This window comes from Metarhizium brunneum, chromosome 1 (genome assembly GCF_013426205.1).
Source record: "Metarhizium brunneum chromosome 1, complete sequence".
NCBI classification, from domain to species: Eukaryota; Fungi; Ascomycota; class Sordariomycetes; order Hypocreales; family Clavicipitaceae; genus Metarhizium; species Metarhizium brunneum.
The window spans coordinates 1,966,859-1,992,790 of NC_089422.1; the positions used below are offsets into that span (position 1 = coordinate 1,966,859).

At 52.8% G+C, this 25,932-nt stretch overlaps 6 protein-coding genes across 6 annotated transcripts; 4 read left to right on the plus strand and 2 right to left on the minus strand.

Annotated features, from left to right (window-relative positions):
* Positions 1-7,253: 7,253 nt before the first annotated feature.
* G6M90_00g006070 (uncharacterized protein) lies at positions 7,254-7,448 on the plus strand (the record flags this gene model as incomplete). Its single annotated transcript, XM_014694413.2, has 1 exon — positions 7,254-7,448. One exon carries the CDS (start codon positions 7,254-7,256, stop codon positions 7,446-7,448), a length of 195 nt encoding a protein of 64 aa, XP_014549899.2.
* Positions 7,449-7,611: 163 nt separating this feature from the next.
* On the plus strand, positions 7,612-9,147 carry G6M90_00g006080 (uncharacterized protein; the record flags this gene model as incomplete). Its single annotated transcript, XM_066129607.1, has 1 exon — positions 7,612-9,147. One exon carries the CDS (start codon positions 7,612-7,614, stop codon positions 9,145-9,147), a length of 1,536 nt encoding a protein of 511 aa, XP_065985706.1.
* Positions 9,148-10,198: 1,051 nt separating this feature from the next.
* G6M90_00g006090 (uncharacterized protein) lies at positions 10,199-13,823 on the minus strand (the record flags this gene model as incomplete). Its single annotated transcript, XM_014694412.1, has 2 exons — positions 10,199-13,287; positions 13,412-13,823. 2 exons carry the CDS (start codon positions 13,821-13,823, stop codon positions 10,199-10,201), a joined length of 3,501 nt encoding a protein of 1,166 aa, XP_014549898.1.
* A 6,085-nt stretch (positions 13,824-19,908) lies between these two features.
* Positions 19,909-20,947, plus strand: G6M90_00g006100 (uncharacterized protein; the record flags this gene model as incomplete). Its single annotated transcript, XM_014694411.1, has 2 exons — positions 19,909-20,627; positions 20,686-20,947. The coding sequence occupies 2 exons, from the start codon at positions 19,909-19,911 to the stop codon at positions 20,945-20,947; spliced, it is 981 nt and encodes a 326-aa protein (XP_014549897.1).
* Positions 20,948-21,524: 577 nt separating this feature from the next.
* On the minus strand, positions 21,525-23,441 carry G6M90_00g006110 (uncharacterized protein; the record flags this gene model as incomplete). The annotated part of the gene is made up of 2 exons (XM_014694410.1): positions 21,525-23,125; positions 23,186-23,441. The coding sequence occupies 2 exons, from the start codon at positions 23,439-23,441 to the stop codon at positions 21,525-21,527; spliced, it is 1,857 nt and encodes a 618-aa protein (XP_014549896.1).
* A 1,019-nt stretch (positions 23,442-24,460) lies between these two features.
* Positions 24,461-25,477, plus strand: nsmce1 (Non-structural maintenance of chromosomes element 1; the record flags this gene model as incomplete). Its single annotated transcript, XM_014694409.1, has 1 exon — positions 24,461-25,477. One exon carries the CDS (start codon positions 24,461-24,463, stop codon positions 25,475-25,477), a length of 1,017 nt encoding a protein of 338 aa, XP_014549895.1.
* Positions 25,478-25,932: the final 455 nt, after the last annotated feature.

Here is a 25,932-nt window from a genome sequence, read left to right on the forward strand (position 1 = left end):
CAAGACGAGAGACAGAGAGGAGAGACTGGAGAATGCAAGGCCAGGTGCACTGCTAGCGCGTGGGTGGCAATGGTCGTGAGAAGCCAGCAGCCGTTCACCGTTGTAAATCGGGTGGTGTGGCAACATGAATCTAGATGGTAGAGTTTGCAGGCTGGTCCAGGGCAGAGACGCAAGTCACCACCGCGTGTGACCCGTAATGGGTACCTCTGGGTACTCCGTACGTAAGGTAGGTCCGGAGTACGTGATATCAATTGATGTCTGGTACGGTGTTCTCGGTACATCCTCACTCCGTAATCCGCTATTTGTGTGTACACGCCGCTGTCGACTGTTCCGTTCTATTACCACTTCTCTCCCTTCGTCCTTGGCGCACCAGAATTTTGCAAATAAATGTACCCCGTGATGCAATGCAATCAATGATACCAGGCCGGGAGCATAGTCCAGAGCAAACGAGTAGCCACTGCGTACTTGGCCGACTGGGGGCTGTACCCAAAAAGCCAGACACAAAAGTGGGTTGGCATTAGACTCGATTTCTCGCTCCCCGCTCCCCTGTGCGAGCTTGACAAGATTTTGCTCTTCAAGGGCAGCTTGTGCTGGGCATGGCCATGCCCTGACCAGCTTGATTGGCCCGTCACCTGAGACCACAGGTGCAGCTCAGTACGGTACGGAGTACGGAGTACAAGCCAGGCTTCTGACTGGATCCCAGGGACACGCACGCGGGTATCGCTGGTGGATTCTCCCCCAAGGGAGGAGGAATGCAGCAGGGCACAGGAGCCATCCGAGTGAGTCAAAAGACGCATCAGTTCCCTGTCCCCAATTTCCACCGTTTCAACCCACGGACGGCTCACAAAGTGATGGTCATTTCTCAGCCGGCTCATCATAATCAACATGACCGGCTCGCAGAGACATCTGAAGCCCGCAGGACCGAGATGGGAATAACGGTTGTTGAAAACGACTTCGTATTGTTGCGCCATGGCACAATAGACGCGGTTTTCGGGCATGTGAGCCTCCCGTCCCGTGCTTGAAGGAAATCAAGCTTGCCAAAAGAGTCCATCCCCGGCATCCCGGCGCCCCCTTCGCCGGGGCGGGACCATCCACCAAGGCCATTGCTGAGTTAGACGCCTTGGGCTGTCTGACATCCACCCATCCTAGTAACTGGTAAGTACGGAGTAGGCATTCGGGTGCTTCCAATGATGTGGCGACCAGTGAGTATTCTTGTATGTATATAGACATCCCGGAGCTAGTAAACGGATACTAAAAAGGTACTCCGTAGTCGCGCAAACAATTTTCAAACGGACGTGTCTAAACACCGCGCACACCGTGTCTTGCTTCCAAACTAATGCCACTGAGAATAGACACTGCAGGTGTCAAGAATGCAAGTGGCGCTGTTTTAGTGTCACATCGCGACGTGGAGGTACGAAATCATACGGACAAAACGTTTTTTCGTGCCTGGGCACCTGTTAACGGATAAAGTTGAAGCCAGTAAAAATGACTCTATTCAAGCTTGGCTCCTATGAAAGGCAGGTTGACCAATGCGTTTCACTCCATCTTGCATTCTTGTGGGTGGAGATATGACCTGCCCGTCGTAGAAGGCGGTGCGACAGCGAGCTGCCACCTTGGGGTAGCAAAGTTCAATTACGTGCCATGTGTACGTATGGCTTTGGCACCTGCTCCGTAATCTCTTAAATCTCCGTAGAAGATACGTCCATGATGCAGCGGTTGTGTCGTTTTCTTGACGGACTGACTGGGCAAGATGGTCAAGACATAGATATCGGCCGTCATCTCTTGTATGTAGCGCGCGGTCCGTTTTGGCGTCCGTGGAGCCAAGCCTGTTATTGTGTACTCCGTACAGATTGACATGCTACGGAGTAGAACAAGTGTCAGTTCCCAGTTATCCTCCACATGCCGTATGGTAGGTGGTAGATGGCGCCTTATCCTTAGCTGTCGTCATCTTCTGGTATCAAAGCTTCACTAGCTCGATGCTAGGCAAGATCTGTCCCAAGAACATGTATCGGCCTGGCCGAGGCTGTCTGCTGCCAAGCCAGCATTGAATACTCCGTATTGTGATACTAGTACTAAGCGGCGGATGGACAAAAGGCCAGACTCTGTTTTCTCCCGGGGTCAAATTAATGAGTCTTAGTCATTGGTTATTAGATCAGGCCAGCCTGGACGATGTATCCATGTCGAACCACATCCCTTTGAAGAAAATAAATTGGGCGAGGCATTCCCAGGATGCTTTCCATCACAACTTGTGAGAAACGTCGCAAACTTGCCGTTGGAGCGCAGAAGTTATGAGACATCGGTAAATGGCTATGGCTAACTGAGCCAGATGTGCTTCTTTTTTTCGTTTTGTAGGGCAATGGATGAATCCTGATTCAGGGCCAACGCTGAAGCGATTTTGTCCCTTCGTTGGTCAGCAATGTCTCAGGGCCAAGTATTGAGGGAGCTGAAAGCACCTGAAATGGGTTAATATTGGTGCTATGTCTTCTATCGATCGATATGTCATTCTCAAAGAAAGGTTGGCGATTCACCGTGCGCATTCGCACGAGGCTTGTTGACCGCCAGAAAAAACACGAATATCATCCACAGAGTTCAGATCCAAGGATGAACCGCATTCCTGACCGCCTACCCTGCCTTCAACAATAGTCCGTCACTGCGAGTCCTGTGTGAATGAATATGGAACTCACTCGTATCTGGGCAGAGCCAGTGCATTGGAGACGAAATATGCATGTCAAGGTCGGCTGAAATACAAAGCAGATACGCGGGGTCTCGACAGCTTCGCACACCTCGTGAGTATCCATCCACCTTTGTCAAGATGGCAGGCACGAGCAGGCCAGCCAACGTTACCTGCCTGCCAAGATGGAAATCTCCACAGCCTGGCTCCGTAGTTATGCCATTTTGTACGAGTTGCTGACTCCGTACGTCAAAAATTTTCGTCTCTTCTGGTTCGCCATCCTCCACCGTGCCGACAACGGTCACCTTCAAAGCCCTCTCCGCGCATGTACCTCGAGTCTATGGCACAATCGTTGTCGACTGTCTACAACACGTAGTCAGTCGGTCCATGGCCCAGGAAATCAACGCCCCATCGCCGAGCTGGGCCCTGGTCGCTCGACTGGTGTGCCCCGCCCCCATTATGCAGCCACATGGCCTCCTATCCACCACCACGCTGCCATGGTCTATGCCTTCAATCTAGATCTGGAAGGCAAGGCGACAGAATCGAGAAGGTCGATAACTACGGAGTTCACATCGCGCCAATCAGTCATGCACAACAACACAAACTGCCGCCTTTTTATGCACGCTGCAAGATGCTTGCGCTATCGATGAACTGCTTGTACGGCCGGAACTGCCCTTCGAAAGAGCTTGCCACTGCAGAACTCTCGTCACCTGTCCCTCCGAATGTAAGCGTGGCACGGGGAAGTGGATCGCAAGCCTCCAGAAAACGCAACCTCTATTACACATCCGGCTTTTAGGCTGACTTGCGACATTTCAGTATATCTTTCGCAAGTGTATTGCCGAGACTAGCAGGATAATTACACGGAGAATCCCCCGCACACATACTGAGTGCTCTGCTCCATAACCAGCTCTCATCAAGCAGTTACGGTTGGCCCTTGTCCAGCAACATATCACGTCTCGTCTCGCCTAGCCTCTAGCGTTTCGAACACGGCAGTTGCAAGTTCTGCGAAAACCACACGCCTTCGTTAATGGTTCGATTTCGTAACAATAAAACCTGATACATACAAATTTGAGTTCCCTGGGGATTGATGGAGGCGTTCATGCGCGGGACTATAATATCAACCCTAACCCAAGCAGTTTGTTCCGAAAAGGCAAGTGTTTAGTTTCAGGCAAGGTGCTGAATGTGGTACAAGGAACCAGACATCAGACATCAGACATCAGGCCTGGCCAGGCAAGGATCAGGGTTATGGCCGTCATCTCAAACTGACAGCCCCTTCCCAAGTACAGAGCACTCCGACCGAGTACGTTTCAAGCAATTAGAAGGAGACTATCACAGCACCCAGCTGAAGGCTTGAAGGCCATTCAACAATTACAAAGAAGAGTATGGAGTATGGTCGATCCCTGGTGCTGTTTCCGAGTGGACTCATCATCAACTGTCATTGGCTCTGCGGCTTTGAAACTTCTAGACCAATGCATGTTTGAGATCGGCAACATACGAAAACGATCTCGCTGGTCTTTCTTTCTTTCCCGATAACGATGCCATAAGTATCGTATAAGAATCTCAGTGATGAATCAAGATACCTCGGGTATAGGATCTACTGTTGCCTGGAGTCAATTCTGTCAACACTTAATGGTGGGTTGCTTGGCAAGGCTATCGCCTCCGATAAGCTTCCGAAAACCTGCCGTGGCTGTGGCATAGGGTAAGGGGGCTCGTACGTCAATAGTCGGAGTGTCACACACTTTCGCCTCTTTGGGGTCGGGTTTTTTATGTGAGGGTAGGGAAGACGTAACCTGGCAAATGCAGGCTAGGCAAATGACGAGAGAAGAAGAAAAAGAGGTCGTCTACAACTTCACGGCAAGCGGCTCGGGGCCTCAAGCCATGTTGTGTCGTTGCGCCACATCCGCAGTTCGGCAGGTCTAGTTTTTTTCTGGAATATGTCTATCATGTGCGGAGTACCAATCAGGTAACTTTTCTTCTTGTTTTATACCCGTCACCGTGCTACACGAACAGAGATATGCAGTCTCAGCTGACACCATACGGCGAACGGAGTACGGATTTCGGAGTGGACTTGTAGAGTACACAGTCATAAGTCGCCAACAGACGGACCATCCGTCATATTCGGCATTGTCGCTTTGGCATTTATGCTCAGCACAGGAAAGATCAACTCGTTACATTCAAACCAGAACGCTACGACTTTGACATTGGCAAAGTCTCAGGTGGCCACCCTTCCGAGTGGCATCAACGTTCGAGTATGGCTCCCAGAATATTGTGTGCTGCCATGAAAAAAAATGACACTTGACTGGACAGCACCTCTACAGAAAGGGAAGTCAGCGGCTCCAGTCATTCAACACAGTTTAGGTCACAAAGTTGCATCGGCTCATCGGCCGCGCGACAATATCCGGTTGTTGTTCCACTGAAGGAAGGTTCCACCACTTCAATGCCGCCAATCACTCAAATCTGACAGCATCACTCGGCATCCGCTTGGCATTGCACCCCATGTATGACGTGCTAAGTCGGTTTAATAGCACTCCGTACGGAGTATACATATGAATGGGAAGCAAATAAAGCACTCCACATCTTCAAGCAGAACATCAGGCGCCGATAACACGTGTTCGTGTTAGTGATTCACCTGGAGTCCCGTACCGACGACAGGCTCTTGAATGGGTTTCGCCAAGTGAAAACGTCCCAAAGAGAAAAATAATCTCGTTTAACATGTCCTAGACTGGACTGGCTCCAAAAAATTTCAAAGCCAAGGCGGACGGCTCGACGGCCTAGAACTCAAGAACAGTGAGTGAAACCGTCCGAGACTCATTCGCAAGCAAGCACTACCTGGCTTTAAACATGCAATCAATCTTCCTCCCCACAGACCGGGGACCGGGGACCGGGATCTACGTTTAGCTGGGAGCACAGGCTCCAAGTTCTCTCGGGCAGCCGACGGCACCACGGCCCACATGCCAGCGAAAAGATGTCAAACTCATTTGCCAGGACTGTCGTATTGTCAGAGGAGAGCGAGCCCTGGAATCTCTTCAACCAAATATACCGAGTACGCCGTAACGCTGCACGTCTTGGGGAAAATGTGGCGTCAATCCACGATATGCCGTCCGGACGGCGATTGATGTCTGTGGTGAGGAGCAAACGACTGATGAGGCCAAGACAGCGAAAAAGCGACGATGGCCGACTCGACTCGACTCGGGCAGCCAAGACTCTTGCGGGCTCTGCCGACCCGTAGACTTGCAAAATCAGCCCGTCAGCCCGTTATCAGCCAATGCTCAGGCCCAGGCCGCCACCTCAGAGCCACTCGCTGACGTTTGATGGAAGCGCCCCTGTGCCGTTCTGGCAGTTCGCCCGAACCCATGTCCGAATTTGTTAGCTGGCCATGGACCAGCCCCTCAGCTGCACCAAGCGGGCTTCGAGCTGTGGATGTTGCGTTCCACTGAAGACGCACGCTATGCCGCAACTCGCTCACTTGGACTAGCCACGAGTCACCGGCGTGGCAACAGCAAGTCGGGCTGGTCGTCTCGTACGGCGAGAGCGCTTCGTTGCCGACTGATAAGTGGACTATGGAGTCCTTGGTCGAGGAGGCGAGCCATGCCGCCCGCGCCGACTCTACTTCACGTGTCTTTGCATCAGCTGGGGGCCCCTGGTTCAATGCTTGGGATTATTGAACCGTTATTCCCACTTGCTTGAGCTATTTGAGCCACCCACGTACGCGAGTTGGCGAGGCCCGTCGGCTGGTCCTCCGTTGCCCTTGTCAGTCTTTTCAGTCGAGAGTCCCGCTTGCTTCCAAGACACGCTTCCCCCAACTTCTCTTTTAATTTCCAATTGTCTCTCCATTTCTTGTCGGTGTTGCTTTTGCAACGATTTTCCTTCGTAATTGCTAAACAGACAGGCTCGGGTCTTGTTAGGAATCTACCTGGCGAGCGGTTGCCTATCCGAGCTAATCGACCGTCTACTTGCTACCACCGACTCACACCAAACGGTTAGATTGGCTTTTGGAGGGGACAAGACCATTTCATGGTTGGCAGTCATGCGAGGATACCATCTCCGATTGTCGGGGCTGATTCATAGGTGATGTCTCATTGATCGACATTGCGACTGGAACTCTCTATCGTGGCGCACGCGGTGTCTTGGGGACGCGGTGGTTATTCAGTCCTTCAGTTCTCCATCAAAATGAAGTTCGGCAAGAAAGCGCTGCTGGGCTCCTCTTTCTTCTTCCCATGCTTTGTCTATGCAGGGACTGGAGCGGGTATGTTCGGTTGGGACCAGATACTGGCGCCTTCACATGGCGTCTTACCCTCGTGTATAGAACTTCAACTAATAGCGATGGTCATGTTTCAGACGTCTCAAACCGCCCTCAATATCCGCGTGGAGTGCTCAATGCTACGATTATTATTAGTTCCGAGCAAAGCTTACAACGACCTTCATCAGACCCCGCTACAGCATCACCATCATCGATAAGCCACCTTATAACCGCAGCCTCATCCTCATCAACTACGACTGCATCATCACAAGGTAGCTCGAATGACTCTGTATCACTTGACCTGCCTTCACGGCAGGACCCATCATCAAAACCTACTGATTCATGGCCATCGGAATTAAGCACTCTGAAGACCAGATCAAGGATCCGCCCACAAGTATCCTCCAATTCTTCAGCTTTGCCATCAACATCAAGTCTGAGCAACCCCATCGCATCAGCCACAGCACCAAACTCTTCCACAAGCGATGGACCCTTCTCTACGTCGCAAGAGAGACCTTCTGGAAAGACGTCATCTGGTAAGCATGGAAGCACGAACAATGGTACAGAAAGTCTGGTTCCCTCGAGAACGAAGAATGGGCATCCACCATGGTCTACGCATGCATCCAATCACACCATCACTGGGACGGGGACTCGACCTTGGTCAACACATCGCAACCGTGCCAAAGCCCAGACAACAGTCACGATGGAATGTCCAATAGGTTTCGACGATTGCTATGTAGTTGGCGAGCCAAAATCTGCGGATGAACATGTCTCAACTTCAACAATCACGAGGAAATGTACCCTGTTGTGTGACGAAGAGGAGCCAATGACGATTTACTCGATTGTTCACACTAAGACGGTGACTTTTTATGGCAATAGAACTGACTATACACCACCATACTCCACGATCAAGACCCCAGTATACTGTTTGGAATTTGAAGAATCACCAGCGTCTTCAACGGCAGAGGGAGATTTTCCTGAAGTTACCCAAGTCGCAGCAGGAACCACAACGGATTTTTTCAGGTCCCTTACGCCATTCATACGGCCAAAAGTCACCTTTATCACGACAGACAAAAACCCCTCGGTCGTGTTCCCTTCTGACCCTCCACCCAATTACAGCGCAACTTGGTCTGATCCATACCCAAATCCGATAATACACAAATCTGTGCCACCTGAGGGCGATCAGGGCGATCAGGGCGATCAAGGCGATCAGGGTGATCAGGGCAGTCTAGGCCGCCAGGGCGGCCTGGGACGGACGCCTGAGGGGAACAATCAGCCGCGACCCACGTTTAATGTCACAGCAAAGGGGAACGAGGTCATCATAAACAGCGAGATATATAGTTCGCTAAAACCCGACCAGACCACGACCGTCAGCGTTGATGGGGGCAAGTTTACGATTTATCCCACAGCCATTGTTGGCTTAGGGGGCACTGTTGCGAAACCACCCCCTTCCCCGACTAAATTTGGCGTCCCGTCGCCGACGAACGGCACTGTCGGCGGACTAGACGTGTCCTTGTCTGGCTCACAGGTTGCCATTGGCGGCGTTACGATGACCATGCCGCCCCATGGCACGACGACGAATATACAGGGACAAAGCGTGACAATCAGCGCCAACCAAATTATAGTCGGAACAAGGTCATTCAAGTTCAATCCAGTCCAAGCACAGCCTGAATCCGAAGTTGTAGTTGCGGGGGGCGAAATGCTCACAGTTGCGGGTAAAAGCGTCGTAGTTGTGCATTCAAAAACAATCACGTACGGACCCGATACACCGATCACTACAGAAGTTGTTGAGGGCGACACGGTCACGATTGGTCCGTCAGGCGTTCGTGTGCATGGCCTTGTGCTAGGCGGCTTCCAAGCCAACGAGACGGACACGAAATACGAGATCATCGGCGGAGCGACCATAACCAAGATTGCCCCTTCCGTCGCCATCATCAATGGCGACACGTTCACCGTCGGGCCCGGCTCCCATCTCACAACCACGGTGATTGCCGGCCAAGAATTCACACTCGGCCCCATGGGCGTCATTGTGTCAACCATAACCCTATCGTACCCATTTGGTTCGACCGTCGTCACCACCATCGCACCGACGGGTACCTGGCTCAATACGCTTCCCATAGAGACAAGTCGTTCCCCCAAGGACGACGATGATGACAGTATGGGCCCTTCTATACGACCAAGCCTGTCCTGTGCGGGCGTGGCACTTTGCATAGCGATTGGCGTTTTAGTATTTGCATAAACTTGATGATTTTGGTTTTATTTCTTTTTCGAATATACGGTCAGGAAGACCCATTTGAACTGGTGGATCGACATGAATCAAACCATGATGATGAATTGGGACGGTATTTTGCATTTTCTCCTCCTATCTTTTATCCAACCTCAGCCCGTATCTTCTTTTTCGGCGTTTAAATACAAACGACAATACTGGAAAGGTGCATCGGAGATGGCCCGTCTCCCTCTTGGGCCATTGGACTGGTTTGGTCTATGTATGAATAATTCTGGACGGCTATGAGCCTGTACCTCTAATATATCAACCAAGTACACCAGGTACTCGGGTTGCTTGTCATTTCTGAAAAGGACTTGCGCTGAGACAACAATGAGCCGTGCACGCATCTCGCCCGTGTCCTGACTCCTGAGACAAGCATCCCGTCAGTCTGAGCCGCAACGCGCCCCTCAAACAGTTGTACATACATATAAAGGGGGCGCCACGGGACCAACGTAATTGGAGTGTAACTGCCGTTCACTCATGTAAACCGCGGCATCGGCCCCAAAATATGCCCAGCCGGGCCGGGCACAGCGCCATCCAAGGTCTTGATTCTATATTCTTGACACGCGCGGCGGCGACTTTCCTCTCACCGCGCCCAGTTGAGACTGTACGCCATCCACCATGGCCATTTCTTGAACGCGTGTTTCACCCTGCGGGCATGCGATTCTGTACAGTTGCCTTTCCGCCATTCCCATCCAGGCACGCAGTGTCATGGACCTGCGGCACTTTTGATTTTCGAGCCAGCGGGGCTGAATCAATTCCCTTGGCGGTGTTCTGCTCTGAAAAAGGGGCGCCGTACTATTTTTAAAATTGACGTCGGGGTTCGCCCGTCCAGTACTCCGAGAGACTGGTATTCCCCGCGTGTAGTATGCAGCACATCAATGCATAGCATGAAATATCCCGGCCGCAGACACAAGCATATCAAATGGAATCAACGTCGTAGAGCGGAAAACAACAACTGTAAATTTAAACAAAGCTGCCAATGTTGAATTAAGCACCATGCGTTGAATCAAGCCATATCCATCTACTGCCTACTAATGCCCTTCCCCTTCCCAACACCCTCCGTATCAAGGGGTGGGAATTCACTCCCGACATGCACACCTAGTCCTACCTCCTGCTGCTCCTGCATACTTAGACTCATTGCCAAGGCAAGATCTTCGTCTTCAGTGTTTAAATTGGATCGACTCCCGTTGACGGGGGTGTGACTCGTTGGTCCGGGCGAAGTAGATGTCGAACGAGACCCCTTGGCTTTCTTGGTCTTGACTCTGATTTGGATAGGAAAGTGGGCATCGCTAGAAGAATTACCACGCGGAGATTGACCGAGATCATTTACGCCTTCCAGCAGCGAGAGCCGAATCGCTTGCTGGATTTGCTGCTCGAATTCGCTCTCATCATTGTCGGTCACGCTGGCCATGGGAGGGCTCACATCCGTGACGCTGGGGTCCGGAGTGATGATGTCGACCGTGGTTTCGCTAATGGATGATGCTGTATCTAGACTTGCGTCAGCGGCAGAGTCGCTAGCTCGACGCTGTTCTTCCTGGAGGTAGGCCTCCTCGGAGACCATTTCCGCGTATCGAAGGGCCTCCTCTTCGGTGAGGTCGCCTAGAGCGCCAACACCAAAGCGTTTACGGAGGTGCGCCTGCTCGCGGGCGCGGGCTTCATTTTCACGACGGAGCTCTCTTTCCTCTGCGGCAATGTACCCCGAGACCGTGCCACCAAGTCTGCGGCTGGCAATGCGTCCGTGGATATCGGAGTGTCTGGCTCGACGCTTCCGGCCTGTCGGGTGACTTGCTGAGCTGTATGTCCAGTACCGAAGAAATGCGCCAAAGGACACAACGCCCCGCAGAACCGTTGGGTCTGGATCTAGGTAGATGGCACCGACTGCCGAATAGTCTCCCTCCCGAAGCGTTGGGTTCATGGTCATCATGTGGCGCGGCACACGGCCATTGGATCGCGCATTGAGAGTTCGGATAGGCTCAAAAGTCGATGCAAGGGGATCCCAGGCTTGCACGAGGCCATCACTTCCTCCGTGAACCAAGTACAACGCTGACGCTGCAAGGCACGAAATTTTGGGAGAATCCGTGTGTAAAACACGCAGAGGCTGTGCCGCTTGGTGTCCGACTTCATCGCGAGCATTCCATACCGTGATAATTCCAGTGTCAGTGCCAATGGCCAGGAGACGGGCCCGACGCCCCGGAATCTCTGTAACAGCCTGCTCAGCCTTCTCCACTGATGTCTTAGTGGGGGTAGTCGTAGTTGCAGTGAAAACTCCAGGTGCAGCAGTAGATTCTCCTGCTACGTGCAAGGGGTCCTCGCCGAGCGTGAGAAGAGAGAGACTCGAGCAGTCTAAACTGCTAGCGGTGATATTGACTGCCTGTTGGCCGCCCTTGAGCGCAAAAGCAGTACAGTCCCAGTCGTGCAGGTTGGCTATAGACTCACGCAACGGCGACATGGGCGTCGGGGGAGGCGGGTGCGGCGATTGAGGTTCCGGGGTTGCACAATCCATTGCCGTAGTCATTTCCGTCGATCCAAAGAGCGATGGTCGTGGTCTGATCTGTGCGGTTGCTGTAGAATCGCCTCGTTTTGGAACATTCTGTTCATGCTGCACTACGGGCGAAGCCAGTGACCGGCAGTACCGCAGGACTCGAGCTGGTGTTTGCTCAGCAAGTCCGCAGTCAATCACGAAAATGCCTTCTCCGGCCCCTTTGCCATCATCGCCGGCAAAATCAACCTCGAGCCTTCGTCTCATATCCCAGCCCTCGCATACCTTGCGAAAGTGAGAAGGCTTGTAGCGAAGGTACTTTTCGATTTCGCGAGCTTCAGCTGCGAGTTGCTCTTTGCTAAGGATCATGTCATTTGATGGTGAGCGTGGTGTATAGGCTCCTCGTACCACGTTCTTGTCCAACTCATCCGGTCTGGCAGTGCGCCTAGTCGACTCTACCAGGTGCCAGTATGCTGTCCTACCTGCAAGCCATGCATGTCTAATGACATCGTTTCCCTTGCCGCGACTGAGTGTAGTCACGGGGCTCTCTGTCAAATAGTAGACTTCGCCTAAAGCATTAAGAGCTACAGCCCAGACTCTGAACGACAACTTTCGCTTCACACTATAATTATCATCAACCTTGAGTGAAATGATTGGCACGCCGGGGCTGAGAACCCATCGGGCTGTCATGTCGCCATTGACGTATCGTGGACCATTAGGATCGCTTCCAAGTGAGTAGGCAGTGACAACGCCCAAGGCAGAACCCGTCAACATACCGCACATAGACTGGGTGGCGGCTGGGACGGCCGGCGACTTTGCAATCCACAAACTGCAAATGGCATCCGACATTTCTGGAATCTTGGGTACATCTGGGTACGTGTCAACTACTCCAGTGTCACCACCAAGGTAGCGACCACAGGACTCATTGATGCCTCGAAAGTGAGCGCGACCGCCTGGGAAACCTTCGCCAGCTATAACACCATACGGTTGACTGACATCCATGACATTGGGGACAGCGACAGGTCCGTCTCCGAGACCATAGGGAACAAGATTGGGCACCACTTCTTCCAACTGAGCAGCCGAGAATGGGTCCTCAAGGCCCCATTTCTCAATCTTGCCACTTGTCGGATCGCCCATGGTAGCAACACCAAGATCACCAGCTCCCTGGATGGCGCGCGGGGGCCGCTTACCGCTGGAGAAGACGGCGTGAAGATTGGTAACCAGCCATGGGAGCTTTGAATTGTATGTCAGGACAGCACTCCTACGCTTGGAAGATTTGTTTGCTCCTCCGGAAGCACCAATACCACCGGAGCTACTTCCAGGCTTGCCTCGTGCCAAACTTCTCATCAGCCGAGTTCGAAACAGGTACTCGCTCCGCCAAGTGGCCAGAGGGGTTAGGCGGCCAAAGTAGCGTATGTCAGATCGCACGACATCAGAGGTCGACCCGGCCCAGAGATCGGCAGTTCTTTTCGCAGATGTTGTATCCAAACACGTATGCCCGGGGAAGTATCGCATGAATGCCATGCGCCATGCATGTGGAGTCGTTACCAGCGCATAGAAACGTTTCGACACCAAAGCCACGGCGGCATGGGAATCAGGATGCAGATGTGATAATATGTGTGTCAGGATCTCTGCAACAGCTAGCGGTTAGCGCAAGAATACGTTGGCGGATGGCTGTTCTGCTGGATGTGATGTAGCCGCATGATAGCAAGCATTTCTGTCGAGAAAACAAAACTCAAGTACGCAAAAACTAACCATTTGGGAAATCTGTCATTTGAGGGCCATCAGATGAGTCAGAGCGTCGAATGACCTTGAACCCTAGAGCTTGCCTCGGAGTAGGCGGCGTAAGGGCGTTTTCATAGTCTGAAACTCTCTGACCGGCAGTGATAGGGCGATTTCGACTTGTTTTGGGCTTCCCGTGAAGACTCAATCCACGCAGTTTCTCGTCGAGCTTATCAGCATCGACTGCATCGCGAGGTTCACGGTCAAGGTCCGACACAGAATGCGGCGAGGCGCTGTGTGAGCCACAGCTAGAGCTTGCGGAGCGGACTTGACGGATGTCGCTGGGCCCATGGTGAAGAAAGCCATGCTGAGGGGATGAGCTTGGAGCTGGGGTGTTGTTGGACTGGCAAATCTGTTCTGAGGACTCGGACGGCTGTCGTTGCATATAGCTAAGCGCGGAGAGAGAGGTGCGACGAGTGTTTTGGCTGTGCACGATGTCTTGCACAGTCCGTGGGAAAGAATCGACCAGGAGCTTTGGAGGCGATGGAGAGAGTTGACAGATGAAAACCAATTGAACGGGATGATTGATATGGTCTTGTGCGTGATGGGCCGCGATAAGCAAGAATTGTGTCAAGCAGAAAAGTACTATGGCCTTGCTCATGACGCGACTGTCCTGACACCACGAATGCAAGTGCTTATTTTGCCGGTGTAACTCCGAAAAGGGGCAAACGATGGAGCAAGCTCTCTAAACTCCACATCCAACGTTCCCACGTCGCCAACGCGACGCATGTCAGTTCGAATATACACCACGGTCCATATTTCACTCCCTCCGCTTTGCTGGTTATATTCATTCTTACATCAGCGTCATGGCATTACTGTATTATGACGAGGCGAATGCCCTGCGCATCTGCGACTGAAATCACAACCCTCGTGACTTGACCGCCTCTTGTTAGTTCTCGCTACCCTTCCGTGCCCAATTTTGTCTCGCGTTAAGACAGCAAATGAAATCATGTTTCTGGCAGTCCCCATGCTATCTATCTCTCTGTGTGTACTTATCCTACCTGGTACCAAGGCCCTCACTACACTGACGCCGTGGATGTCGCATCGATCGGCTTACTTGTGACGCGGGCAAGTGTTGTACCGGATTTCTACAGTACTTATGACATGTGTCTCTCTTTTTTAAACCCGCCCTTGGCGGCACGTCTGCTAATTCTGATCCATGGCTTGTATGGCTGCACATCAATATTTCCCGTGAAATACAGAAGACATGGGCTGCCTGGCTATTCTTAAGTCTTCGATATCGTGTGGGCTAACAGGCCAGGCGCACGCATTTGTTTTGTTGCGCGTGGTGTAAGTAAGGGTATCCCTGCAAGATAAAAAAGAACACCTGCCATGTGGCATTAAGATGTGGTCTGGATCGGCACCCAGATGTCCGGTATCAGGAGGCATGAAATTATCAACGCTGTCAGACTGATGGCCTCTTGGAAAGTCGTGGCACGGCTTGTTGGGGCGACAGGGAGACAACAGACGAATGAAACTCTTTGTGCTGCCTGGCTGCTCAGAGCTACCTTTTTTTTTGTTTTCATCGTCAGCTACTAATTATCGTAGTCTTAGTGAATTATCCTCAGGCTACGACAAAATACCATTGATCCACGAAGCCGAGTTCCCCGGTATCATGAAGTCGTTGCGGAAATACTTATCAATCATCGCGAATACCGTACCGAAGATATTCGCATCTCTTTGCCAAGCTTCAGCCACCTTGTGTTACTTGGCCAGCCGGTCCGCAGCAACGGAACACACCGGTCAAGCTTTCAGCACCGACACTCGAGTAAGTTAGACATAAAGAATATGCCCTTTAGGCGGTGTGAGAGAGTGCAGGGTGTGTCGTCTATCTGGAGCTCCAGACCCGGCCAAATGTCTAATGTCTTGGACGAGAACCGCCTGGTTGGGACTTGGGAACCGGATCCCGGTTTCGGGTCGCCACTTTGCCAGCTTCCTGGACCCTATCCCATGAATGAGCTGTTGCGTTATTGCATAGTCAAGGCCCCATAGTGCGTTGGCGCCTTGGTTCTCTTTAGTAGGCTGCAATTTATTTATTTTTCAACTCACAAGATGCAACCGTGCAGAGGGTGCGTAGATTGGCTGTTTAATCACGAGAGACAAGTGGAGGGAACTACTTGTGGCTCGATAGGAATGCACTGACCCAGCCAGCACTCTCAAAAAAAAAAGCTATGAATCAAGGGTTCTAGTGCGGAGGTCATGAAGACTGAGTTGCCGCGGTCTTGTCAGGTAGACTTTCTCTGCTCTGCAAATGCTGCCTCAGACCTCGTGCGTGAGCCTACGGAGTAGACTGGTGTTCCGACTTTCTGGTCAGTGATGGTGACTGGGCCACAATGGCAGCGCGGTGACGACATATTCACCAGTTGGTGGGTCCTGTTCTTCACTGTGCCGTCGCTGGAGTCAGGTTCGTCCGCTCAGAAACCTGGAAAGTGCCCTCCCTGTTCCCTGGATCATGCATGTTGCCCAGTGGGTGGGTTGCATTTGCTTGCCTGTGCGTCACTGACGAACGATATTAATGTATGCGGAGCTGGGAGTCAAGGACAGCTTCCCAGAGCCAACAAAGGAAAAACAGGGCAAATAATGCCCGCACCAAGTACAAGCATAACATGGCAACATCGGCTGTGTCCAGAAGAAGGGAAGGAAGCTGCTGACGTCCAGTGTACGAGGACTCCCGTTTGCCTATGGTCTAACAGCACGCACTCTCCGGGATACAAAGCCAGAGCTTGTCGAGGACGGATTACGATCAAAGCATCAAGGCTGAAGTGACAGGTTTCATCCAAGTCCGTGCTATCCATGTTTGGAAGGGACAATGATATGTCGATTGTGGCCGATCCCAGTCGCATCTCATAACTCGGCGCAGCACTCTACTGACCTGCATGCCTCCACGGACCTTTGACGCGGCAACTCATGGCTTTTCTTGATATCGACTTGCAGGTGCTGCTCAAGCCAACGATACGGGGGTATTTATTCCTTCTTCAGTCGGAAAATGTGTTTGTGAATAACCTTGAATTCTGTAAGGACACGCCCTGACAGCCGTGGGATGGAGCGGGCGGAAGCATTTCGTGACGGGATTTGATGAATACCCTGTGGACTAGCAGCAAAGTGGTGGTCCATCCCGAATCAACATCTAACTTATACCACTGAGGACTGGAAAATACACCAAATTTTCGTTTGGACAAATCGCCTGCCGCTATCAAGGCAAATTGCCGAGAGCGCGGTACGTCAGCGCCACCCGCCGAGTACGTTTTGGGCGGCAATAGGTTCTCACCGGCGCAGTGGTATCCAGGTGAAATCCGTCCACCGACAAGGCAGTCAGCGACTCAAACATCATGGGCCACTACTAGGGATGTGGCATTCTGTATCTTCCATAAAAGCGGTTGAAACCGGCCGAGGTGGAATAGACATTGCTGCAAGGCAAGTTTTGAGAGGCACGCCCGCAATGTTGCATCATGACCACGTCCAGACAAACGGTTCGGGCCTTTTGAAGCTGGATGCGAAAGTCACGCCGTAATAATGCACAACCATGGCAATGCAATTGAGGCAATTGAGGCAATGGGGCCACATGCCCAAAGGCTGTGGTGCAGGAGAAATGTAGGGCCCTGCTGGTGAGAATTGATACATCAGATTTTGGCACCCAGCATCGCGTGGTGGTCGGGAGCTATTTCAGTCGTTGAGACATCAGGCACCCCAGCCCGTCAACGTGGAGTCTGCCCAGGACCCCGTAATCCTAATCCCCGACCCGTACGGAGTACTGTGCTGAAATACTAGTATTCCGTACTCGGTACGAATACATGCAGAACACGGAGCACGGAGTAATTGTGCGCGATCGGACGCTCGGTCGTTCGGTCCTGACTTATGCGGGGATATGGCAAGCTGTACGGAGCACTCCGTAATCCATAGCATTAATAATGATGCATTGGAAGCGGCTTTGGTTCCGTTGGCCCTGCTAATGGTAACCATTTCGTTTGCGAAGCTTGTCCCTCGAGTCGGCAACCACCAGGAGCGAACAAAGCCATCGGCCAGAAGGCGGCTTGAGCGTCGAAGATTTGGAAGCACGAGGCAACCTGATGAAATTTGACGAGGCCCGGAGTAATGAAACACAGGCTTTAGTGTTGGCTGAGGGACATGCAGGCCGTCTGATCTCAAGTTGACTGACTGCCCTGAACGGCGGTAGACAAGAAGCGAAGCGACAAGTGATTAAACTGTCAGCGAATTCCGTACCAAGTACTCCGTACATGGCTTGCGTCCAGAGTTTGATGAGATGGAGGCGTTGAGGAAATAATGATGCAAAAGAGCAGGCACCAAGCTCCGACTCTGGATGGCTCCTTCCGCATCTGTAACAGGATACTACACTATGGCGCTTGAGTTTTCGTAGCCGAGTATAGCGCTACGGGAGTGTGGAGTACCCGGAAAGTAGCGCACGTAGGCGGGTCGTAAGCTACGGTACGGAATTATATTTTTGAAGTACGCCAGAGGTAGGTACCTCCCGACGCAGCATCTGCCAAAGGTGCTCCGTACTAAGTAGAATATTTGGGGTTCTCCTTCCTTCGGTCCAGACGATGGCTTCTGGTGGCGTCGACTAACCTCCAGGGCCGCCGTCAGCGCTGAAGTCTGTCGTCTCAGGTTTTTCTTTCTGCCCGCCGTAATACACCATTGGCATGTTGTGCTTGACGCCTCTCACCGTTGAGCACATACATTTCTCATGCATTCCAATCACGGATCCCGTATTCTACGCATACGATGCAAAAAAACATACATACAATGCATACGACACGGTGCTCTCGCTAGCCCCCCATACTGTGCGACTTTCTTACAGTACAGCAGATGTCTCTACAGCTTCACGAGTCGCTTTACAAGTCACCATGTGTTGAGCAGGCCATGCATCGTTCGTGACAGCCCCCCTGCATCGCTGCCCGTCCCTCATCTCTCTCCCCGTCTCGGCTGTCCAAAAGCAACAACCGGATGAATTGCGGCATCCTGACAATGCACCGCTGCGGGCTGGGACTGCAAAGGCTATTGGCACCAGACTGTCGGTTGCTCCCTCTCCACCAACGACAGGAAAGCAGCATCCCCCCTCTACCTGGCTAGTACATACATTGATATTGCTTGAACGAATAGATGAGAGATGGGGCGTTTGGGCCGGTGGCCTGATGGATCCTGGCGGGCTTGCCAGCACATCCCTCTCGGACCAGTTGACGACTCTGTGCAGAGGACTGCAGTAGTAGCTCCGTCCCAGCGGTACCAATGGCACGAGACATCGAATCCCAGAATCTCGGGCCCAAAGACAAGCTATTGTACGGAGTACTAGCTAGACGGCTGGCCCACACACCCGGACAGCGTCCGTCTCCGATGCTCTGGTTGGGTCCATCCCTGCTCTCCCAGGGCGGCCGATGGGAGAGATGAAGCACGGCGTCGATGGCGTAACGACGCAGAAGGGCACAGCTGGACAAGACGCTTGGCCCTGCCGCTGCGAGCAACAGATGGTGTCGTATGCCGTCGCCCTCAGACAAGGCTCCTCATTCCTGGAAAGGCGAAGGCCTCTCGCGGATGGTCTTGTTGGCTTGGGATTTGGCGTTGGCCTTGGGACGCCAGGCTCTTTCTTCTCTCCAGGCAGATACAACATAGATTGGTCTCCGCTCTCTTTCCTTCTCCCCACCACCATTCCGTGACCCTGGCGCTGCCGCCCGTCATCAAACGACCAACAACCAAAAAGAAAGCCACGCAACCGGTCAGCCAGCAGGCTGGGTCGCCAACCCACTGGAACCCGCTCATCGGTATCGCCCTGCTCCGTGGGCTCATGATGCGACTCCACACCACGGACCACAACCACAGCGCCTATTGCCACTTTATGCATAGTACCGGCGCAATCGATGCAGCTCCTGCAGCTGCAGAGTTCTCTAGTCTGTGTGGTTGCGTTTGTTTGCCAGGAGTACACGTCCAGTTTATTGACTGGAGACAATTTTCACGCTAGCTAGCTGCCGCCTCGTCCGTTCCGTTGTGGTGGGATTTTCGGTCCCAGGGTGGCCATCGTCACTCCACAAGCCGCTCTCCTCAGTTTACGCTTCATTTTCGTCCTTTCTTGTCTCCCTCTTGCTCCCCTGCTCCGATCCTTCGAACCCCTTTCCAAGCACTTTCTTCTGCTGCCATCTGGTACTTTTAGCCTTTTGCGCTTGTGAGAGAGGCAAAGAGAGGAAACCCAGGATCGCTGTGTCTTGACCCTTCAGGGTTTCACAACTATACAGAAGCCGACGGTTACGTTTGGCTCACACGCCCAGCTTTATGGCAAAAATCGGCATCCAGAACCCAGAGAGTGTCAGGCCCGAAGCACAACCCCTTTCTTTGCCTTTGTTGCCTACTTTCTGAACGAGTCTGCAGCTCTCGCAAGCTCATTGCATGACTCAAGCTAGAAACCAAGCGGCCCAACTGTTCTGGCCGGCGATAGCACTCCCACCGCCTGCTTTTTGCTGGCAATGAGTCAACCCGGTACAGGAACGACTTCAATGCCGGGGCAGGATGTAGATGGCAAGGGAGTTGGGAGAGTTATTTCCAAAGTGAAGAACGCATTCAAGTCTGACAAGCGGGAAGCTGCCGCCTCGAGCACACAACCACCTTCTTCTCCACGGGACGACACCCGATCAGATGCGAGCCAAGGATCAACGCCTGCCTCCGCGGTACCCAAACTGAAAATTTTAGAGGAGCGTGCGAAGAAAATGGGTGAAAAGTTCGGGCTGGTCATTGAATCATCCGACTTTTTAAGCCACTCTCCGAAGGAAACGGTTTTGCGAGTGGACAAACCTATCCGGATGCGCGTGCGGCGCAATTGCCACCGGTGCAACACGACATTTACAACCGGCAATGAGTGTACCATGTGTCAGCACGTTCGATGCGAGAAATGCCCCCGCCACCCGCCCAAGGAAGGTGAGGCTGGATATTTGGCCCATCTTGCGCAGTTGGAGGCGGAGCTCAAGGCCAACAAGGAAAATCCTCCAATTGTGCCGGACTATTTCTGGGGCGACGAACGAATAGAATTAAAACGGCCAAGCAAGACTGGAGGGCAGGATTTGGTCCACAGGAAACCCCGACAGCGTGTTAGGAGGACGTGTCATGAATGCCAGACGTTATTTGCTACTGGCAGTAGAAAGTGTGAGAACTGCAACCATATCCGTTGTACTGATTGCCCAAGGGACCCGTAAGTCTTGCCGCCTCGTGTCTGTTGAAACATGTACATTTGCTAACACTCTTGCAAGGCCCAAAAAGGACAAGTACCCATTCGGCTATCCCGGTGATGCGTTTGGACCAGATTCTGATGCACGGTTTGAGTGCCATTCTTGCGAGATGGTATATCCTGCTGGAGCTGAGGATGGCACTCCTTGCATAATGTGCGGCTTGGAAAAATCTGTCGAATCGCCTCGAGCCTTGCCACGAAAAGTGCAACCTGCTCCCGACCTGGAAGTTCTCAGCAGGCTGCAGGCTAGATTGGATGGACTGAGAGCAAAGGACTCAACCTGACATGGTATTTTGGCAACTATCCGGGCTGCAGCACTATGCAGGATGTATCCTTGACAGGGCACGTCCGACAAGCAGTCTGGCGAATAGTCTTCGTATATTATCACGCTCGAAACGACAGCAACGACCTTGATGACAACACTTGGCTTCCCCTTCTTCTTTTTTTTTAATGCAGGCATCTTACGTGGCTTCGACAAGGCCTAACATGGATAGCTTGGAGTACCCTACCCCAGGAATCATCGGCACTTTGTTTTATCCATATTGTATTTCAATGGCTCTAGGATTATTGTCCAATGGCAATTGTGCCGAACTTTTAGACGCGGGAAACGGCGCGGGAAACGGGCACGGAACAGGAACTTTTTTCCCCGGCAAGTCTCAGTGTGTTCTGGGTGGGATTTTGGGTACATAAAAAGCATGAGCAAGGAGTGATCTACCGTTTTTATTAGTATATTCTCTGTACATAAATTAACACCAAGCCAGATTGATATCTGCAGCCACACTTTGACAGTAAACTCCAATACAAAGCTTGCTGACACATGCGGCCAATGACCTATCTACCGAGACAAGTCTTCGGACAACACTACCCCTGTACCCGCAGCCCATCTTCCTTGATAAGAGGCTCCAGCGATATCATAGATCCCTGGGGCACAGAAGCGCCCAGACTGTCCATCCTATTCGCCTTTCTGCCTATGTGGCCGCCGACGCCTCCGTCCATCCGGTTATTCAAGTACGGCACCTGCTCATCCACCTTTCCCTGCGCAAGGGCCGCATTGAAGCCCGCAGGGTTCAGAATAGGCATCAGCCGATGAGAAGGGTAAAAGCGTCCCTTGACGAGCTGCTCGTTTAGCGTGAGATTCTCCTTTACCAGCACCCAGCGCCGCGGGTTGGCGGGGTTAAGCTGATTACGCCACGATGTCTCGTCCCTCAAGGCAACGGGGAGCTGGTCCTCTGGAACGACGCTTGCCGGGGGCGAGTCGGGTTTGGCCAGCCGGTACACGTTTCCGCGGAAGAAGACGGCGCCCGGGTATTCCTTTTTGGTGAATATGTACCGAAGGCCCATGATGGACGCGTCACCCACGGAGGGCTCTGACGGAACGGGCTTGATGCGCAGGCAGTCGCCTATTTCGATTCGTTCGGCGCCGAAGAAGCAGCCATAGTAGGGGAGGGTGTCGGCGTTGGGGTCGTCGGAGAGGGGACACCAGAGGGAATAGGAGGCGTCAATGCGGGAGGCGGCAAGTTTGGAGGCGTCAAGGGCGAGGAGTTCTCGTTTGGGGGGCTCGTTTGCCGCCGAGTGGAAGAGGGCGTCCCAGGGAATCTGGTCGAATGGCTTGTCTTTGAGTTCTGCGACGGCAACGGGCGGGACGGAGAAGGCGTGGAAGGGGCGGAGGTCGGACTGGGGTTTTGTGACGGTTTGTTGGGGAACGAGGGCGTGGCCGAGAGGCAGCATGGTGTGGGTTGGGGAGGATGGGTTGGGACTGGGTGAGGCAACGATGCCGAGACGCCAGGTGTTGCCGTTTTGGTACCATGTTAGTTCGCCGGCGCGGAAAAGGAGCGAGCCTGAGAGGGACCAGCGGACCGGTTGAGGTTGTTGTTGTTGTTGTGACGGTGGTGGTGTTGGTTTTGGTACAGGTTGTTGCTGTTGTTGCTGTTGTTGCGGTGTTGGCTGTGGTGTGTTGGAGTTTGACCGGGAGGGTATAGCTACTATTAAATGATTCGTGGACTTGGTTGATGTAGATTTCGAAGTTGGCGGTTTGGTAGCTGGTGTTGCGGACGTGGTGGGAGGAGTCCGCCCAGGCTGTCCTGGGATTGCAGGCAACGGAACGGGAGTGACTCTTTGCGCGGCAGCTGAGACAGGAGCCGGCATTGGTGTATTGGACGAGGACTTGACTCCGGTGCCAGACGCCGTAGCTGCTGATACGGGGATAGGCGTCTCACCGGGTGTGATGATGAGTGTTTCTTCCACCGACGCCGCAAGCTTCGCAGGATTGGGGAGATTACAGTGTACGCAGCAGCAGTCCTTGTAGTCTCTGGACGCAGAAAGTAGCCAGATGAGGTGGACGCCGAATTCCTGCGGGCTCTTGTAGAGCTTGGTTTTGATGGGATAGCCTGACACCCAGAGATGTTTGGACTTTTCATACAGCCAGTATCCCCTGGGAAACTGTACGTACCACGGGTTTCCTTCTACGTCTTTAGTTAGCCTTTCCTTGTCTGGGGTTAAAGAGTAGGGGAGGTGTTGCGCACCGTCGGGATTTGGTGAGAGTTCCTGCTTGAGCAGAATCCCCAGCTTGATGCGCCACTCGATGAACCGGGGATCGTCTTCGGCCAGCCGTGTCATTTGTGGTTTCACACGGGGCGTCTTTTCAACTGCCGCCGCCGCTACATCTTTTCCAGTCCTTTTGGGGGCCGTATTCGTAGAGGGCCAATATCCCGGGCCTGTGTCTGCGCCGTCGCTGCGAGCGATGCGGACGACGTCAAAGTCTTTGGTGTCTGCTGCCATGGCCGTAGCTTTGCGGCCTGCGAGTGTCTTTGGATATATGTCTCCAACGGTTGGAGAACTAAGGTCTTTGTGTCTCTGCGCCCCGTTTATTTCGAGGACAACACCCTCGGCCCGCCTCCCGTGGGTTGGTGACTGCTTTATATGCTTCGACGCATCAACTGACGAGGGTTGGAGGAAAGCCAGGTTCCGGAGGGGAGTGAGATGTGCTACCCTTCACGTTGCTGAAGGTTCGAAATGGAAAAGTGAGATGGATCAATTGAATGTAGCTAACAACTGTTTCGATGATAGGAATGATATTGCAGGCATTCGATGTCGCTGACACGGCACCATGATGAGATGAAATGTCAACCTGATAGATGCACGAGCCGTTGTCGAATAGCTTGTTCTCAAATGCGATGAGTCAGCAATACTTTGGTTACCCTAGACGCGGCCTGGTTTGTAAATGTCAAAGTCTGATGGCGCAAGTTTTGGTTTTGCGCACAAATGTATGTGTGGTTTCGATGCATGACGGAAGTTTTTGTATTCTCCAGGTCTGTGTCGTGTTGTTTTTGGACAATTTGAAGCAAAATGCATTCATCTCTTAACTGTAAGTGGCTCGTCCTCTTGGTCGCTGATGGGTGGCGCTGCACAACGAACTTGGGACGATGGGATATGGGAGCATAGACACGAGCCTATGGGAAACGGTCAGCAAGCCGCATATAACCAATCATGGGGCTAAAAATTTAGATACATAATTACTTAAGTAGATTAACGAGAGCGTGGATTGAGCCCAGCTCGGTATTTCCTTCCATTCATTCAATTTGATCAAACGTGGCCACTCGCGGAGGGTTTTCGCAAGGAGTGTGATTGCTACTTACGCACCGCCACATCAATTAACGCCTTTTTCGCGTTCCACTTCAGCTTCATCAGACGCGTCGGCGCACCCAACCATCAAGTAATTATTATACCTGCTTGATACAGAATCGAACCAGACGCTCTTCCATTAGACATCTGCCGAGTTTAAGCAGCAGCAGCTCACCATGGACTCGGTCCTCGGTCCAGACTACGAAAACAGTCACCGAGCATTCCTCCAAGCCCTCCTCGCTCACAGCACGCTCACGTTCGAAGAAGCGCAACCAGTCCTGGCTGCCATATTCAACGCCGCCGGCATCCACGAATCAGTTGTCCGGCCAGAGCAAATCACTGAAGATGAATTCAAGAGATACATCGAAGTAGCCTCTGACGCCGCCTCCCTCTTTGATTATGAAGTGCGCAGCATCATGCACCAAGTCACCAAGCACCGGGTGTACGCTCTCGTAAACACCCAGTCCGACCCCCAGACACAGCTAGCCACGACATACAGCCCCGAAGAACTAGCCTTTATCAAACGTGTCCTTGACGGCATGTTTGACAAATACAACACGCCGCGGATGGAGGTGCTCGCCATTACGGAAATGCAGGCCATCAAATTTGCCAGACCACCCAACCGTCGGCAGAGCCACCTGGACCCCGAGGACTCGACGGAGACGCAGGCGCAATTAGCTGCAGCAGACAAGGGCCTTAAACACAGCGAGGTGGAAGCCGTCATGAGGAGTCTCGTAGAGGGAGGGTGGTTTGAGAAGAGCCAGGATGGCTTCTACGCAGTCACTCCACGAGTGTTGCTTGAGCTACGTCCCTGGCTGGTGGAGACGTACAACGACCCTGATGCTGAGGCAGATGAGTGGCAGCGCATCAAGTTCTGCGAGGCGTGCAAGGATATCGTCACCATCGGGCGGCGGTGTGCCCAGCCCAGTTGCACTTTGAGACTACACGACATGTGCCAGGATGCGTTTTGGCGGGCTAGGAGGTCGAAGAATTGTCCCAAGTGTCAGAAGGAGTGGACGGGAGACCGGTATATTGGCGAGAGGGCAGTGACCATGACGGAGGCGTATCAGAAGGGGAGGAGAAGGAGTGGAGGGAGGAAGAGCACGTTGGCCGACGATGTTATCCAGCAGCAGGGGATGGAGGAGGATGTGGACGAGGACGACGACGAGGAAGACGAGGACGACGAGACGTGATGTGGCGGAGGGCAAGTGAGACAGTGATTGATTGTATGAGTACTCCGTAGCAAAAATTGAGACTAGGGTTATACTGCGAAGTGGACGTGTTTTCAAGAATCAAGAGCATCGCTAGCCCACTATATGTGTGAGCTGTGACAATGTTTCAGCACCGTTGCTTGGAGTCGAATGACGAGACCGTACATGTCCACCCACGCACTGCGAAATGCCACTGTAACCGCCAGGGGTCACATGTGTGCAGATGCAACCAGTTCAGATGGCTCGATGACCTACCGGGCACAAACTTCCAGGTTGGATGGCGGCTCGTGACATCATCATGTACGGCGTGGCGGTGCAAAAGCGGCCGCCCGCCCGCACAGCCAGCAAACAGTTGACGACTCGATGCGCTTCCAAGCGCGCAACGTGGGAACGCGGGAGCGCTCGAAACAAAGAACCCATCCAATGAAACGGCAAGG